Below are 17,362 nucleotides of genomic sequence, written 5' to 3'. Positions count from 1 at the left end.
TTCTCTATTCGATGTAAAGATAATATTTTTATCCATGATTTATATAAAGATACGATATTGTGGGATAACTCCATAAATGTGTGTAAACTAGTTTGGAGATATTAATTATATATATATAATGGGTTAATAATTTCCTTGTTTTGTTTGATTAAAATCGGATAAAGCAGAAATGGTCTGGTCCCCCAGATGTAGATCGGAGAGTGGAGATGCAATCTGACTTCTGAGCACAATCCAACTTCCAAAATTGTAAATCAAATATTGAAAAAAAAAAAAAAAAGTATCAGGCTACCGTGTTATGTAGCGCCAAATGATTCTCAAAACTGTAGTCTAAGCACTCAGAAGAAATTATTACATTCTCAAGTCAATTTTTTTTGAAAAAATGTCTTAAAAGCTGCCAAGTGCCAGCCATACTTCTTGACTTATAATTGAATTCTTACTTATAAAAAGTAATAATGAATCCTCTCTCTCTCTGTTACTTTATAGTATGGTTGAGCTCGTGTGGATATCATTCAGTTAATCAGTAATTCCCGGGATTTAATGAAGTGGTAGCTTATTATTCACCTCAACACTAGATGTGAATGCATTTTTGTATGTCAGAAAGCAGCTCAGTGTCGATACTTTTTGCGACATTTTTACAGTAATTTCTGGATCATTGAAACCTCTCTCACTCAATTCTTTCTCTCCTTTTTCTTATTTCAAGTTTTCAATACAGTCAATTGAATTCAAATACAAAAATAAAAAAAAATTAATTAAAAAAAAAAAGAAAAGACAATAATGACAACTAGCCACTTTCCCTTTTAATCCCGCCCTTTTTTTTTTTTTTTTTCACTCCTTACAATGTTACTAAGGAACAACTTTTCAACACAAACAGTAAACTTTGTTCCACCCTCTTCCCCACCACTTTCCACTTGATGCCTAAAAATTTACTATTAATTCCTAATCTACTCTTCAACTCTACATCAATCGGTCCGATAAACTGGGCAACCGCCGGAAGAAGTTCAAGCTAGCCGGCGGCATGGGGTCTCTAAACATGGGATGCCTTAAATAGTAAAATCCTAGTGCCACAGCCACCATTTTGGGTGGGACCGCGTACAGTACCAATGTAATGACTAAACAAACCCCAATGAACAATTTAGTGGCCCTTGGATCTCTCCAACTTACCAAAGCTTGAACCCTCTCTCCTTGGGTCGCAAAATCACCCAAAACTGTTTGGACCCTTGCAGCCAACATCCGTAACCGATCATACCTCATCCTAACTATGTCCGGTGGTTTTGAACTGGGTATTGAATCGAATTCTTCATCTAGCTCATCCGGGTCAACCGCTTCTGCCTGTGATAATCTTGTATCCATGCCCGAAGGTGTCTTGGGCCTGAACCTATAATACCACACTCCAATTAACACAACGTATAGAAACCCAGTTGGTACTACCAAATCTGGGTACCAAACAAGAACCAAATACAACACATGCACTAAAACTGTAGTCACCGGATTCTTCCACCTTCTAATATCATACAACCATTTAGCCAACCCGATAGCCCACGCAAGAACCGCAACGATCCGAAACCAATTTGCTTTACTCTTTCTCATGCTCCATGCATGAGAATCCGCATCCAACATGTACCTCACAACCTCTGGGCCCAATGGGGGTTCAGACCGGCCCAGCCATGCGGCCACCATTTTGGTTGCAGCCCCACGCAACGCTTCCTGCTGGGCCACGCCTAGTGGCCGTAAGTAATGCATTCTAGGAAGCAGTGGCTGCCCATAAACTGAGCAAGTATCCGGTAACATTGACGGGCAGGCAAACCGAACGGCCAATTCAATCTCGCCCATTTTCTTCAACCCGGAACGCGTCAGTACCAACAAAGGATACGAAGTTGTATACACTTTGTTGTTCTCCAGAGTAGATACGCGAATACGTATTTTCCCAATACGCCAATCGGGTTTGTCTTCTGATACATCAGCAAACATCCGCCAGTTGTCGAACACTGCAATAGTAAGAACAGTACACGGATCGTACACTTGCCACGTGTACTGCTCATTCCAGCGTGGATCAAAGCTGTCAGTGATGGTTCTGGTGCGCACCCACTTTTTACCGTACTTGGCCACACAATAAGCATCAGTAGAGCCTTTACCTCCATTTTTGGTTTTCATTGGCAACAAGCCGCGTGCGCCTAGAATCCCCAGCTCCAAAATTCCAATAACTGGCTTCCAAAGCTGCTTAGCCGTGGGTCTAAAATCACTACACACGTGCGCCGCTTCATCAAGCACGTGATATCCACCCTCCAAACATAATCGTAGCTGAATTCTCCCGCAGTAGGGCCCACAGCTACAGCCACCTTCGCTTCTTCCCTCCAAGGCAATCCATTTGCTCGCCACGTGTCGCTCGTCGATTCGTTGTTCGATCGAGCTCACTGGAATCATGATGTGTCCCAGGAGCATTGCTTCATTGCTTGTACGGTCCTGGACCAACAAAATCAAGGAGTCTTCGAACGGCTCTCCGGCGACGAAGAATAAGTCCTCATTCCAGTGAAACGACGAGCTGTGATTGTTCATAGACGCACGCTTCGTCCGTACAGACTGACACCCCAACTGCGCTTTCACTCTAATCTGCGGTGCCGTCAACGGAGGTAAATTATGAGCAATGTGAAGGTCCTGAGCTTCAATCACGGTAACTCTCAAATACCAGAGTTTAGGCGATTGATAAACCTTAGAGCGCGTGTGTGCCACGTAGGGCGCATCCGAGCTCCTCGCTTCGGGAAACGCGTCATCAGCTTGAGTCCCAATCCATACGGCCAGCTGAAGGTCACCGGATATTCTATTCCCTTGTTCTGGAGGTCCGCTCTCGAGGCGATACCACTGTGGGGCCAGCGGACTATCTGGTGGGTCCCGCACCGGAACATCGGAAAGATCGAAACAAAGACCGCCGAGGAAATTTTCCGAATGAGAGTCCCACACGGAGATTTCCAGAAGCGCGTTGGCGGAGTCATTCTTATTATAACCCAGTGCGAATACCTGGTTCCACTCGGGGGAGTCGGTTGGCTCACCGGGCCGATGAAATGCCGGTTCGGATTTCCGGAAATGATTGGACGTTCTGATTTTCACATATGGACTCTCGTTTGGAGCTAAGCCACGCGCCTTTACGATTTTCACAAATAGATACATCATCGGCTCAACCAGATTGTATGGATGGACCATCTCTGCTGTTGCAGTTTCTCCGGAAGCTTTACCAGTAGTGATCACCCTCGGTGAAAATTCTCCATATCGTCTTTTCAAAACTTTAACTCTTTCAACACCTGCGCTCTGCATCTTCATCACCTCCACCGTCGGAATCGGCTCATCTGGCGGCGCATAATGAGGTGGATCCGGTGGTACTTGCACCACGTGCGGTGGAGATTCCTCGATTATGGTAACCGGAGGCGGTTGACAATGGTAGTGCTCTGGAACAGGATGACAAGTCTGCCCGTGTCCAGGAACCTCGAAAGCTCGACCTTCCTCAACGACAACAACCGCGGGTGTGTTCTGCGACGGTTCTTCTGGAGGAGGTTGATTTGGCGGCGGTTGACCCTCTGGCGGTGGCTGCTCCTCTTCAACCAACTCATCGTAGTAACAAATTCTCAAGCCGATCTCTCCTCTAATCCAGCTGAAAACACTTTTCTTCTCCAAAGGAAGATACATCAACCCTTCGTCTCCACGCTTTGAGAATTGGCTACCGTACAACTTAACCCTTCCCAAGAAGTGGTTCTTACGGCCACTGCCATTGCAGTACTTTTTATCGTTGTATACCTCGATATCCAGCTCTTCATAGTCCATGTTTTTGGGGTCCGACACAATGAACTCCAATGGCTCGTTCCATACTGGATTGAGCTCCCGAAACTTTGTGGAGGTTCGCTTTCTTTGGCCGTCAAAGTCAGCGATGACGTAGGGACTGGAACTTCCCTGGCCGTCCTTTGGAAGCAAGTCACGTGCATCGACTACTTCCACCACAAGTTTACGGACGGTATTTTGTGGCGGTGGTTGAGACGGCGGGGTTGTCATACTCTCATGTTTGTTATTATTTATTTTTGTTGAAAGAAATACTGGATTGTTTTGTTTTTTTGGATGGACAGAGAAAGCGTTGATAGCGGAAGGGAAATTAAGAGAGTGAGATGAGGTGGTTTTTAAGGTGGCCTTTTGAAATTGTGATTTATTATTATTATTATTATTATGAAAGAAAATGGAAAAGAATAAATATTCCATGCTCTCTCGTCAAGGTTTTAGTTTCCAACTTGACAGGTTCCTTTACCCACCTCATCTTATTTATTTTTAATGGATTTGTATGAATATAGGTAGCTTGAAGAAAACGGTGACGCTTCATAGAATGTAGGTAAGGTAACTGCAAGGCAGATGATGATTCCTCCTCCCAAACTTGGGCCTCTCCTTTATGTCAAAAGCACACACATTTTGAATAAAGTTTAGCCACAAAAGCATCCACCTTTATTTTATTGTTTCGGACTCTTATTATTCTTCTTCTATCTGTTTCTCTTGTCAACAAACCTAAAAGACCAATATCCTTTACCTTTTTCTACTCAACTCACAGTCACACCACCTTACATTTATTATTTAATTTCCCTTTTTCATTCTTGTAAAACAAATCTCCAGTAACGTATTCTGAACATTGTGGATTGGTAACAACTTTTGGCACTCATAACGAAGAAGCTTCTCCCTTCGGGGGTTGGCTTTTGAATTGGTGGAGGTGAATCTGATCCCAAAGGATAAAGTAAATTTTGGTCAGATGCTGTTTTGTTTTTGGCATAATATTTTTCCAACAGATTTCAATGCTATATTGCAAAAGCTTCATATACACCCTAGAATATATTTGATTAGATGCCCATTCCTTTTATTTATCTATTTAGCATCCAATCAAATTTTGTACATCTCATCCCCCTTTCTAAAGGGGCCTTGCAGCCATCACAATTCACAATCTTTGTTGTGTATAATACAATCAGTCTAGAGTTTGATTCAATTTGATATTTACTCAAACACACCAATCTCTCCCTGATGATTCTGTAGTCTATTTTATACGACATGCTCATGACTACAAATTAAAAATTAATTCTGTAATATTTGTCGTAACACCCATTTTAATTTAATTTAATTTTTTATCATAAGATGTTGGGATGTAAGTTGTAACAAACATTTTGGCATATTACCTTCAACAGACATAGAAATTGGTAGCCTAGTGGTCAAAGAATAAAAGGAGTTTTCCTAAGCTCCTGAGTTTGAGTCCGTCCAGACCCTAATAGAGGTGGTCACTGGAGGGTTACTCGATCGGACTTCTAAGACCTTAGAAGATTAGTTAAGGTGCGCGCAAACTGATCCGGACCTCCTGATGATTAAAAAAAAAAAAAAAAATTTGCCTTCCATGTCTCATTCATTCACTCCATCACTATCAAACTTACTTTTGAAATTCATCTTATTCTGATTCACCCTGATAATTGTGTGGTCCAGCTGCAATTTTCCTTTTTTTGATTTTATCATCAACATTAATTTTTAATTTTCTCCTTAGTTTCAAAGAAATAATAGATTCAAGAAACAGTCCAACAACAACGAGGGAATTGTTAATTTTGCGTTATGAATTAAAACACAGTGAATGAATCAGCATCATAAAGACGGAATGGATAATTTATTATTTGCAATTTCACACAAGGAATTTGTCTAATATTATTCTATATACAACGGTAGATGGTCAACATAATTTTGTAATCGTTTAGCATTACTGGTGGACAATCGTGCAAACTAATTAATCAAATGGCGCAGCCTCGAGTACCGCAGCAGCAGGTCCGAACTTGCGAGAAACGTAAACCCCCAGTGAGAACGCTATCACGGCCGTAACAACAATTCCCTTGTTTTTCCTTAGTATCTTCATAGCCCAATCCAACTGACTCGGCTGTTTTGCCCACTTCTCTACGTCCTCTTTATGGAAACTATCAACCCGGGAGGAACACATTTGTTTCTTGTCAGACTGGCGCTCATGTTCTTCTTTGCCATGCACTTCTGCATGACCGCGGTTTACATTTTCATCATTGTGATGATGATGATGACTGCTTTCCTCTTTGATTTCTTCCGTAATATTGCTGCTGCTGCTCATGTTTTCGGTTTCTCTCTCGGGAACTTCCTGCTGCTTCTCTGCTTCGACTAGTTTTGGCACAGTTACATAGAGAATCTCACCGTCAAATTTTCCGGTGATCTGATCGATATCTGAATTTGGTGGCAGTTTAAAGGTCTGCTCGAAGCGTATTATTCTACTTTTATCATTCGTCAGTCTTTCTCCGCTAACCATTATACTGCCAGAAGGGTCAGCATGGAGCTTCACCTGTTCCTTTTGGAAGTCTAAAACATAATACAATTCACAATAGTTAATACCATGTTCCTCGTATATCCATTTGAGCAGTAAATCTTCATATAAATATTTCCACAAGGAAAAAAAAAAAAAATGAAATTGCTCTTCATTTAGTATTCAATTAATATCGACATAGAAAATCATATTACATATTTCCATGCACCTCTTCAGCTATTGTAGACTATATATATATATTATATATTGCATTACGTTATATTTAAGGAGATTTTAATAATTTTAGAAAGCTGTGTATCCTATATATTCATCACCAATTTAACACATTGTATGGATGGACCATCTCTGCTGTTGCAGTTTCTCCGGAAGCTTTACCAGTAGTGATCACCCTCGGTGAAAATTCTCCATATCGTCTTTTCAAAACTTTAACTCTTTCAACACCTGCGCTCTGCATCTTCATCACCTCCACCGTCGGAATCGGCTCATCTGGCGGCGCATAATGAGGTGGATCCGGTGGTACTTGCACCACGTGCGGTGGAGATTCCTCGATTATGGTAACCGGAGGCGGTTGACAATGGTAGTGCTCTGGAACAGGATGACAAGTCTGCCCGTGTCCAGGAACCTCGAAAGCTCGACCTTCCTCAACGACAACAACCGCGGGTGTGTTCTGCGACGGTTCTTCTGGAGGAGGTTGATTTGGCGGCGGTTGACCCTCTGGCGGTGGCTGCTCCTCTTCAACCAACTCATCGTAGTAACAAATTCTCAAGCCGATCTCTCCTCTAATCCAGCTGAAAACACTTTTCTTCTCCAAAGGAAGATACATCAACCCTTCGTCTCCACGCTTTGAGAATTGGCTACCGTACAACTTAACCCTTCCCAAGAAGTGGTTCTTACGGCCACTGCCATTGCAGTACTTTTTATCGTTGTATACCTCGATATCCAGCTCTTCATAGTCCATGTTTTTGGGGTCCGACACAATGAACTCCAATGGCTCGTTCCATACTGGATTGAGCTCCCGAAACTTTGTGGAGGTTCGCTTTCTTTGGCCGTCAAAGTCAGCGATGACGTAGGGACTGGAACTTCCCTGGCCGTCCTTTGGAAGCAAGTCACGTGCATCGACTACTTCCACCACAAGTTTACGGACGGTATTTTGTGGCGGTGGTTGAGACGGCGGGGTTGTCATACTCTCATGTTTGTTATTATTTATTTTTGTTGAAAGAAATACTGGATTGTTTTGTTTTTTTGGATGGACAGAGAAAGCGTTGATAGCGGAAGGGAAATTAAGAGAGTGAGATGAGGTGGTTTTTAAGGTGGCCTTTTGAAATTGTGATTTATTATTATTATTATTATTATGAAAGAAAATGGAAAAGAATAAATATTCCATGCTCTCTCGTCAAGGTTTTAGTTTCCAACTTGACAGGTTCCTTTACCCACCTCATCTTATTTATTTTTAATGGATTTGTATGAATATAGGTAGCTTGAAGAAAACGGTGACGCTTCATAGAATGTAGGTAAGGTAACTGCAAGGCAGATGATGATTCCTCCTCCCAAACTTGGGCCTCTCCTTTATGTCAAAAGCACACACATTTTGAATAAAGTTTAGCCACAAAAGCATCCACCTTTATTTTATTGTTTCGGACTCTTATTATTCTTCTTCTATCTGTTTCTCTTGTCAACAAACCTAAAAGACCAATATCCTTTACCTTTTTCTACTCAACTCACAGTCACACCACCTTACATTTATTATTTAATTTCCCTTTTTCATTCTTGTAAAACAAATCTCCAGTAACGTATTCTGAACATTGTGGATTGGTAACAACTTTTGGCACTCATAACGAAGAAGCTTCTCCCTTCGGGGGTTGGCTTTTGAATTGGTGGAGGTGAATCTGATCCCAAAGGATAAAGTAAATTTTGGTCAGATGCTGTTTTGTTTTTGGCATAATATTTTTCCAACAGATTTCAATGCTATATTGCAAAAGCTTCATATACACCCTAGAATATATTTGATTAGATGCCCATTCCTTTTATTTATCTATTTAGCATCCAATCAAATTTTGTACATCTCATCCCCCTTTCTAAAGGGGCCTTGCAGCCATCACAATTCACAATCTTTGTTGTGTATAATACAATCAGTCTAGAGTTTGATTCAATTTGATATTTACTCAAACACACCAATCTCTCCCTGATGATTCTGTAGTCTATTTTATACGACATGCTCATGACTACAAATTAAAAATTAATTCTGTAATATTTGTCGTAACACCCATTTTAATTTAATTTAATTTTTTATCATAAGATGTTGGGATGTAAGTTGTAACAAACATTTTGGCATATTACCTTCAACAGACATAGAAATTGGTAGCCTAGTGGTCAAAGAATAAAAGGAGTTTTCCTAAGCTCCTGAGTTTGAGTCCGTCCAGACCCTAATAGAGGTGGTCACTGGAGGGTTACTCGATCGGACTTCTAAGACCTTAGAAGATTAGTTAAGGTGCGCGCAAACTGATCCGGACCTCCTGATGATTAAAAAAAAAAAAAAAAATTTGCCTTCCATGTCTCATTCATTCACTCCATCACTATCAAACTTACTTTTGAAATTCATCTTATTCTGATTCACCCTGATAATTGTGTGGTCCAGCTGCAATTTTCCTTTTTTTGATTTTATCATCAACATTAATTTTTAATTTTCTCCTTAGTTTCAAAGAAATAATAGATTCAAGAAACAGTCCAACAACAACGAGGGAATTGTTAATTTTGCGTTATGAATTAAAACACAGTGAATGAATCAGCATCATAAAGACGGAATGGATAATTTATTATTTGCAATTTCACACAAGGAATTTGTCTAATATTATTCTATATACAACGGTAGATGGTCAACATAATTTTGTAATCGTTTAGCATTACTGGTGGACAATCGTGCAAACTAATTAATCAAATGGCGCAGCCTCGAGTACCGCAGCAGCAGGTCCGAACTTGCGAGAAACGTAAACCCCCAGTGAGAACGCTATCACGGCCGTAACAACAATTCCCTTGTTTTTCCTTAGTATCTTCATAGCCCAATCCAACTGACTCGGCTGTTTTGCCCACTTCTCTACGTCCTCTTTATGGAAACTATCAACCCGGGAGGAACACATTTGTTTCTTGTCAGACTGGCGCTCATGTTCTTCTTTGCCATGCACTTCTGCATGACCGCGGTTTACATTTTCATCATTGTGATGATGATGATGACTGCTTTCCTCTTTGATTTCTTCCGTAATATTGCTGCTGCTGCTCATGTTTTCGGTTTCTCTCTCGGGAACTTCCTGCTGCTTCTCTGCTTCGACTAGTTTTGGCACAGTTACATAGAGAATCTCACCGTCAAATTTTCCGGTGATCTGATCGATATCTGAATTTGGTGGCAGTTTAAAGGTCTGCTCGAAGCGTATTATTCTACTTTTATCATTCGTCAGTCTTTCTCCGCTAACCATTATACTGCCAGAAGGGTCAGCATGGAGCTTCACCTGTTCCTTTTGGAAGTCTAAAACATAATACAATTCACAATAGTTAATACCATGTTCCTCGTATATCCATTTGAGCAGTAAATCTTCATATAAATATTTCCACAAGGAAAAAAAAAAAAAATGAAATTGCTCTTCATTTAGTATTCAATTAATATCGACATAGAAAATCATATTACATATTTCCATGCACCTCTTCAGCTATTGTAGACTATATATATATATTATATATTGCATTACGTTATATTTAAGGAGATTTTAATAATTTTAGAAAGCTGTGTATCCTATATATTCATCACCAAATATAACTTTTTTCCGTACCAGGAAGATCCATCAGGAGATAATGGCCATTGGCGTCCTCATTCCAATCTGAAGAAGGTACAAAATCTTGAATTATTGGCTTATGCGGATGAATTCTTTCTCCAGGCCACCTTCTTCCTCCAACGTATGCCATGGTGATGAACTAAATTAATCAGTTTAGTAGCTGAACTTCCCAAATTAATGATGTTTTTGTGATTGTTGATATGGGGTGAGCTTATAATTGTATTTATAGAAATGGAAACCGATGGATCAATGTGGCAATCGTTTTTGTGTGTGATCAAAACCTGATGAAGTTCACACAGCTTTTCAGGAGGCATATAATTATTCTAAACGTGATGTGTCGGGTGGGTTGTTTGAGTTAGTTTGTAGAAGTTAACAATTTGAATAGGAGAGGAAAGAAACTATATATTCTTTGCTTGTCTTGTGTAACAAAATATTTCGGTGGAGGAGTACGTAGAGAGGGATGCCAGCCGCCGTGAAAATAATGCACGTATCAACATTAATTAACCTAGAATATTGCTTCAAGCACAAGAACATTATATGATTCACCGTGGCCAAGAAAGCTGACCCTTACGATTCCCATCTCACATGCAATTAGTATAATCTTATAAATATAAAATCTAACCGTCACTCTGCCCAGATGAGAAGCTCTGAAATGAAATCAAATTCTTTTCCCAATTTAAACGATATTAGATCTGCAAACATCTTGTAGTTAAGCTGATTGATCTCAAATAAAAGAAAAGCCTAAACTGTTGACGGTTTTAGTGAACGAGGCTCCCCTCCCTTCCCTCCCGACTTCTTATCTAATTTCTTTTCTTAGTTTAGATCATTAATTATAACTGATACATATACATTTTCCACCCTATCTGGAAGCAACAAAACACAAAACATTTCAAAAATAATAAGAACATTAAGCAATATTTTTATTCTTGTTGGTTATTTGAGCATGTAAGGATGGTTATACGAGAGAGAAAAGAGGGAGGAAAAAAGATAAGAGAGAAGAAGGACTTGTATATTGCATATCATTCAACAAAAATACAGCAGAGTTTTACACATTGCAAACTTACTGTTGTACCTAACATAAAACATATTTTAATCCAAAATAACATCTTAACCATACATCCTTAGTAACTCTAATTACATCACATTAAGTTGATATAAAGTTGGTAGCCAAATGCAAGCTGAATTCGCCAAAAACTACTACTTCAGCATGCCTATAGACCAGCTAAAAGCTCCACAATTCAGCAGGAAAACATACCTTGATGTGCTTCGCATGTCATCACAAGAACCTCCCCAATCAATGTCTACATAGCCTACCAATATGAAATTTTCAAACTTCTTGAACCAGATTCCATGATCTGCTATTCCTCTGATGAACCTCAACACTCTTTTGGTTGCTTTAAGATGCTCCTCACTTGGTTTGCTCATAAATATTGATAGGAGACTAGTGGGAAACATTAGATCAGGTCTTGTTGCTGTCAAATATAACAAGCTCCCAATCAACCTTCTATAATTTGTTTCATCCACCAGGACTGCTCCATCCTCTTTGCACAACCTTTGATTTTGCACTAAAGGTGTGCCAACTGACTTATATTCATCCATCCCAAACTTTTTCAGCATCTCATTAGCATATCTCCTTTGACATATAAAAATGCCATCTTGAGATTGATAGATTTTCATTCCAAGAAAATAGGTCATCTCTCCCAAGTCAGTCATCTCAAACTTTTTGTGCATTGCTTTCTTAAACTCTTCAACTTGAGTAGCATTGTTTCCTATCACCAGCCAATCATCTACATACAAGGAAACCATGATCACATCTTCATTGACTTTCTTCACATAAAAAGTATGCTCATTTGGACTCCTTGCATAACCTAGGCTGACCAGGTAGTCATTGATTCTGCTGTACCAAGCTCTTGGAGCTTGTTTTAGGCCATATAAGGCCTTCCTCAGCAAATAGACCTTGTCTTCTTTCCCTTTGACTTCATGTCCCTTAGGTTGTTCAATAAAGATCTCTTCATCTAGCCAACCATTCAAGAAGGCTAACTTGACATCCATTTGATAAACTTTCCACTTGAATTGAGTTGCCAAAGCAGACTAACCTGATTGCATCATGCCTAGCAATAGGTGCAAATGTGTCTTGAAAGTCTACTCCATGTTGTTGTGCAAAGCCTTTCACAACTAGCCTAGCGTTGTGCTTCAGAACTGAACCATCATGGTTCAATTTTTTCTTGAAGATCCACTTTACCTGGATCACTTTTCTTTTAGCAGGTCTATCTACAAGCTTCCATGTTCCATTCTTTTCTATCATGGACAACCCCTCCTACATAGCAATCATCCATTCCTCTAACTTGGCTGCTTCAAAATAGGATGCTGGTTCAAGCATTGCAACATTGTATCTCCCATAGATCTCAACAAGAGGTCTAGTTCCCTTAACTGATACTTCTTCTTCTGTATCAAAATCTGCCCCATCAACTTGGTCAGCAACTTTCTCTCTTTGCTATGGCCGTGCATCATCCTGAATTTTCTTCTCCTCCCAGTTCCACACTAACCTCAACCTTTACATCCCTTGAAATCACAACCTTCTTAGACTCCGGAATATAGACTTCGTATGCCTTGGATTGGAGGCTGTAACCAACCAAAATTTTAGCTTTTGCTTTGTCATCAAGCTTTGATCTTTTGATGGCTAGTATGAGGACATAGCATATACTCCCAAAGATTCTAAGATAGTCTACTTGAGGCTTGACTCCATACCATGCTTCAAATGGAGTTGATCTTTTAAAGCCTTGGTTGGAAGCATATTCAACAAATACACACTAGAGTTCACAAATTCTACCCATAACTCATTTGGAAGATTTTTTTTCAGTTAGCATGCATCTTGACATCTCCATCACTGTTCTATTCTTCCTTTCACTCATTCTATTTTGTTGAGGAATATAAGGACAGCTATACTGATGCCACATTCCTACATCCCTGCATATAGATTCAAATTCCTATGAAGTATATTCACCCCCATTGTCACTTCTCACAGCCTTTATCCTTACACCAGCTTGGTTTTCAACTTGAACTTTAAATCTCCTAAACACAGCAGCAACTTCTCCTTTTTGTTTTAAAAAATACAACTAAGTCATTCTTGAATAATCATCAATAAACAAGGTAAAGTATTTAGATCCACTTAGGGATGGGGTCTGCATTGGTCCACACACATCAATGTGTACCAATTGGAGCTTTTCAGTAGCTCTCTAGGCCTGGTTTGTTAGATTGCTAAGCTTTCCTCTTTGGCATACTCTACACAAACTCTTTTTCTCTTCCATTTCGGGTGAGGTATGCACCATATTTTTAAGCTTTATTTGCCTAAGGCCAACATAGTGATAATGACCATACCTTTTATGCCATAGGTCTGTGTCATCTGAATTCACTGTCATAGCTTGAAATTATGATTTTTTGAGTTCAACTGGGAAGCTCTTTCCCACCATTTTAACATACATCATCACAATTCCCTCATTATCTAATATTGTGCAGGATTTGTTTTCAAAGTGTATGATGTAATTTCTTTCAAGCATCTGTCCTACACTAAGCAGATTTTGATTGATTTCAGGAACAAACAACACATTAGAAATTATTTTTGTACTTGTCAAGGTCTGCACAGCCACATCTCCTCTGCCTTTAACCCTGACAAAGACACAATTTCTCACCTTTACACTTGATTGTTATGCTTGGTCCAGCTTCACAAAGTTCTCCAGATCATATGTCATATGATTTGTACATTCACTATCAATCAGCCAAGCTCCAGCATTGAATTGAACTGCATAGTAGGATGCCACAAATAGATGCTCTGATTCTGTAGTTTGCTGTAGATCCTCAGCCATCTGTGCTTGCTGCGCTGGCTGGTGTGGTTTGTTTTGGCATACCTTTTTAATGTGGCTGAATTGTTTACATGCCCTACATTGAACATTTGGTCTGAACCAACACTTACTCTCTGCATAGTTCTTCTTTTTGCAGTGAGAACTGAAAGACAGATGCATGGAGAATCAAGCATATCATACTATAACAAGTATAGTCATAGTTTAAAAAATAAATTTCAATCAAATTGAAATAAGTAAGGTAGAATATGTTACCTTAAGCCCTTAGCAACCTTGGAACCTCTTAATTTCAAGAGAAATTAAGCAAAAGAGTATCCACACCAAGGGAAGAAGAAATTTGACCAAGAGGGAGATTTAGGGTTCTTAGAGATTTTTTTTTCCTCTACACAAAAATTGATATATCATTTTCTTTATATAGGAATCCTTGTAAACAATTCAATAATTGTTTTGGACTTCCTTAAACAATTCCATAATTGTTATGAAGTTGTTAAACTTCTTTAAATGATAACATTGGATTAACATTTAATCACAATTAACAATTTAACTCTTAAATTGTTTACATAACAATTTAACCCTTAAATTGTTTACAATTACAACCCCTTGTAAAATCCAATTTAATATAAAGAAAATGATTAATATAAATAACTTTATTACCTTTGGTAGGTGCTAGCCAACCTTGGATAATCAACTCTCTTTGGCTATTTCTTCATTCTCCTTAGTTTTTATGTGTGACCTCTTAGGTTCACTGTGGCCTAGCCGTGGGCCCAATATCACAGACTATTTCGATATGTTTTGTCATAACTCTTTATGAACAAAACTCCCACTGATTATGGTAGGCATCTAGCAATGCTCCATAACCCCTAAGTCACAATGAAGATATACTCCAACGAACCTTTTACAATCATACATGTTGTATAATCAAATCCTTCCGTTGTCTAATCCTAATTAAGAATGGATTCATGGTATGTCAAAATCCTTATCTTAATTTTAATTCAATACATATGGAACGTGTCACCATGAAACAACCTTTCATGTAACATTTTATATACCCCGGCCGGAGATTTCCCTTTTCCAATGTATCTTGACATTTGTCTTGGAACTTGATATCAATCTATACCAAGTCAACGGATCCCATCTTGACTATCACTTGTCCTCACACATAAACAACACATGGCCAAATCGGCTTATTAACACATGGCATGATTAGCCTCATGTTTATACACCATATGAACCATATGCGTTTATGCAGAATCCAACCGTGATATCTCAGGTCTAAGGATTAAAAATACCCTAGTACGATCTTATGATAAATCATTGACTACATTTTAAATGTCCATGTGATTCATCATAAATGGCCATATTCGATAAACAGTTCACTAACCGCGTATCCATGCTAATGCCCTAGTGATATAACTTTTATAATCACCCACACCAATACCATCACATGATATTCTACGGAGGCATTCAGCATGCCTACTATGTAATATTATTGCCCAATTAATATTACCTATGTAGGGAATACTTTGATGATTTTGATCTTCTAAAGATTTGTATCATCCGGACATTTCACATGTAATACATATATATAAATGAAGCAATAAACCACATGTGAAATAAGAACACTTTCTTCTATTGATAAGATAAAATGTATATACAAACTATATACATTAACATATATATACAAAACATAATGCCTCGGAACCGATGACACGATTGGTTCCTACGGCATACACTAACAAGAACATGGTGCAAAACTCCTGAAACCAGCTGGTTTGTTCCACTGACTGCTTGCTGTTTCCTTTCCTCTCTTATCTCCAATAAACATCTTGTTTCCTCCTTAAGTTGGCTTGCTCTTTTGCTGGACAACCAATACAGCTTCACCACTGTCCTCATGCCTCAGCTTTCTTCTTTGCTCTTGAGCTTGAAGTGCATGAACAAGTTTAGTTAAGGTAATTTGAGACAAGTCTTTGGAATCCTCCAAAGAGGAGATTTTTGATTCAAACCTCTGGGGTAAGCTTACCAATACCTTCTCTACAATTCTTTTATCAGTTATCTCTTCCCCTAGCAACCTTATCTTGTTAACCACATTCATTAATCTATCTACATACTCCTTAACCACTTCAACCTCTTGCAGTTTCAATGTCTCAAACTCTCTCCTTAGGTTCAAGACTTGCATGTTTCTGGTTTGGCTACTTCCTCCAAACTCTTCCTTAAGTTTGTCNATGATATTCTACGGAGGCATTCAGTATGCCTACTATGTAATATTATTGCCCAATTAATATTACCTATGTAGGGAATACTTTGATGATTTTGATCTTCTAAAGATTTGTATCATCCGGACATTTCACATGTAATATATATATATAAATGAAGCAATAAACCACATGTGAAATAAAAACATTTTCTTCTATTGATAAGATAAAATGTATATACAAACTATATACATTCACATATATATATATATATACAAAACATAATGCCTCGGAACCGATGACACGATTGGTTCCTAGGGCATACACTAACAAAACTCCCACTTGCACTAGAGCCAATCGTTGTGGTATCTAATACCCATCTTCTCAAGATGATAATCTAATTGCTTCTGTGTCATCGCTTTAGTAAGTGGATCAGCTACGTTATCCGCTGAAGGTGTTTTTTGCACCAAAATTTCTCCAACTTCAACAAGCTCTCTCAAAATATGATATTTACGCTGAATATGTTTTGATTTTTGGTGTGCTCTTGGTTTTTTTGCTTATGCAATAGCACCATTATTATCGCAAAACAAAGTTATCGGATAACTCATGTTCGGAACCACATCAAGTTCAGGTACAAATTTGCGTATCCACACACCTTCTTTTGCTGCTTCTGAAGCGGCAATATATTCAGCTTCTGTAGTGGAGTCTGCAGTGGTTTATTGTTTGGAACTTTTCCAACTAACTGCTCCTCCATTACATGTAAAGATGAATCCGGATGTAGACTTTCTATCATCCACATCTGATTGAAAATCAGAATCTGAGTATCCCTGGATTTTCAATTCTGAACCTCCATAACTCAGTATTAAATCTTTAGTCCTTCTCAAGTACTTAAAGATTGTTTTAACTACTGACCAATATTTCTCTCCTGGATTTGATTGATATATGCTCACACTACTTACAGCATAAGCTATATCAGGCCTTGTACATAGCATTGCGTACATAAGACTACCCACGGCTGAATCTTATTGTATATTACGCATCTGCTTTCTCTCTTGATCAGTCTTAGGACTCATATCCTTAGAAAGATGTAGTCCATGACCGCAAGGCAAAAAACCTCTTTTGGAGTCTTGCATGTTGAACTTTTTCAACATTTTCTCT

At 38.9% G+C, this 17,362-nt stretch overlaps 2 protein-coding genes across 3 annotated transcripts; both read right to left on the bottom strand.

The window, feature by feature from the left end:
* Nucleotides 1–789: 789 nt before the first annotated feature.
* Nucleotides 790–7,572, bottom strand: LOC116110246 (protein QUIRKY-like). 2 transcript variants are annotated; one of them, XM_031396454.1, is made up of 3 exons: nt 7,009–7,572; nt 6,675–6,679; nt 790–3,584 (listed from the first exon to the last, which is right to left on the bottom strand). In XM_031396454.1, the coding sequence occupies exons 1-3, from the start codon at nt 7,515–7,517 to the stop codon at nt 955–957; spliced, it is 3,144 nt and encodes a 1,047-aa protein (XP_031252314.1). In that variant the 5' UTR covers nt 7,518–7,572; the 3' UTR covers nt 790–954. The 2 variants fall into 2 exon arrangements, with proteins under 2 accessions (XP_031252314.1, XP_031252313.1); XM_031396453.1 differs by lacking the exon at nt 6,675–6,679 and having other exon boundaries at nt 790–3,435; nt 6,855–7,572.
* A 1,562-nt stretch (nt 7,573–9,134) lies between these two features.
* Nucleotides 9,135–10,454, bottom strand: LOC116110270. Its single transcript, XM_031396489.1, has 2 exons — nt 10,153–10,454; nt 9,135–9,851 (listed from the first exon to the last, which is right to left on the bottom strand). Exons 1-2 carry the CDS (start codon nt 10,283–10,285, stop codon nt 9,262–9,264), a joined length of 723 nt encoding a protein of 240 aa, XP_031252349.1. The 5' UTR covers nt 10,286–10,454; the 3' UTR covers nt 9,135–9,261.
* Nucleotides 10,455–17,362: the final 6,908 nt, after the last annotated feature.

The sequence above is a fragment of the Pistacia vera genome, unplaced genomic scaffold, assembly GCF_008641045.1.
Source record: "Pistacia vera cultivar Batoury unplaced genomic scaffold, PisVer_v2 Contig6, whole genome shotgun sequence".
Taxonomy (NCBI): domain Eukaryota; kingdom Viridiplantae; phylum Streptophyta; class Magnoliopsida; order Sapindales; family Anacardiaceae; genus Pistacia; species Pistacia vera.
This window is presented reverse-complemented; position numbering and strand designations above follow the sequence as displayed.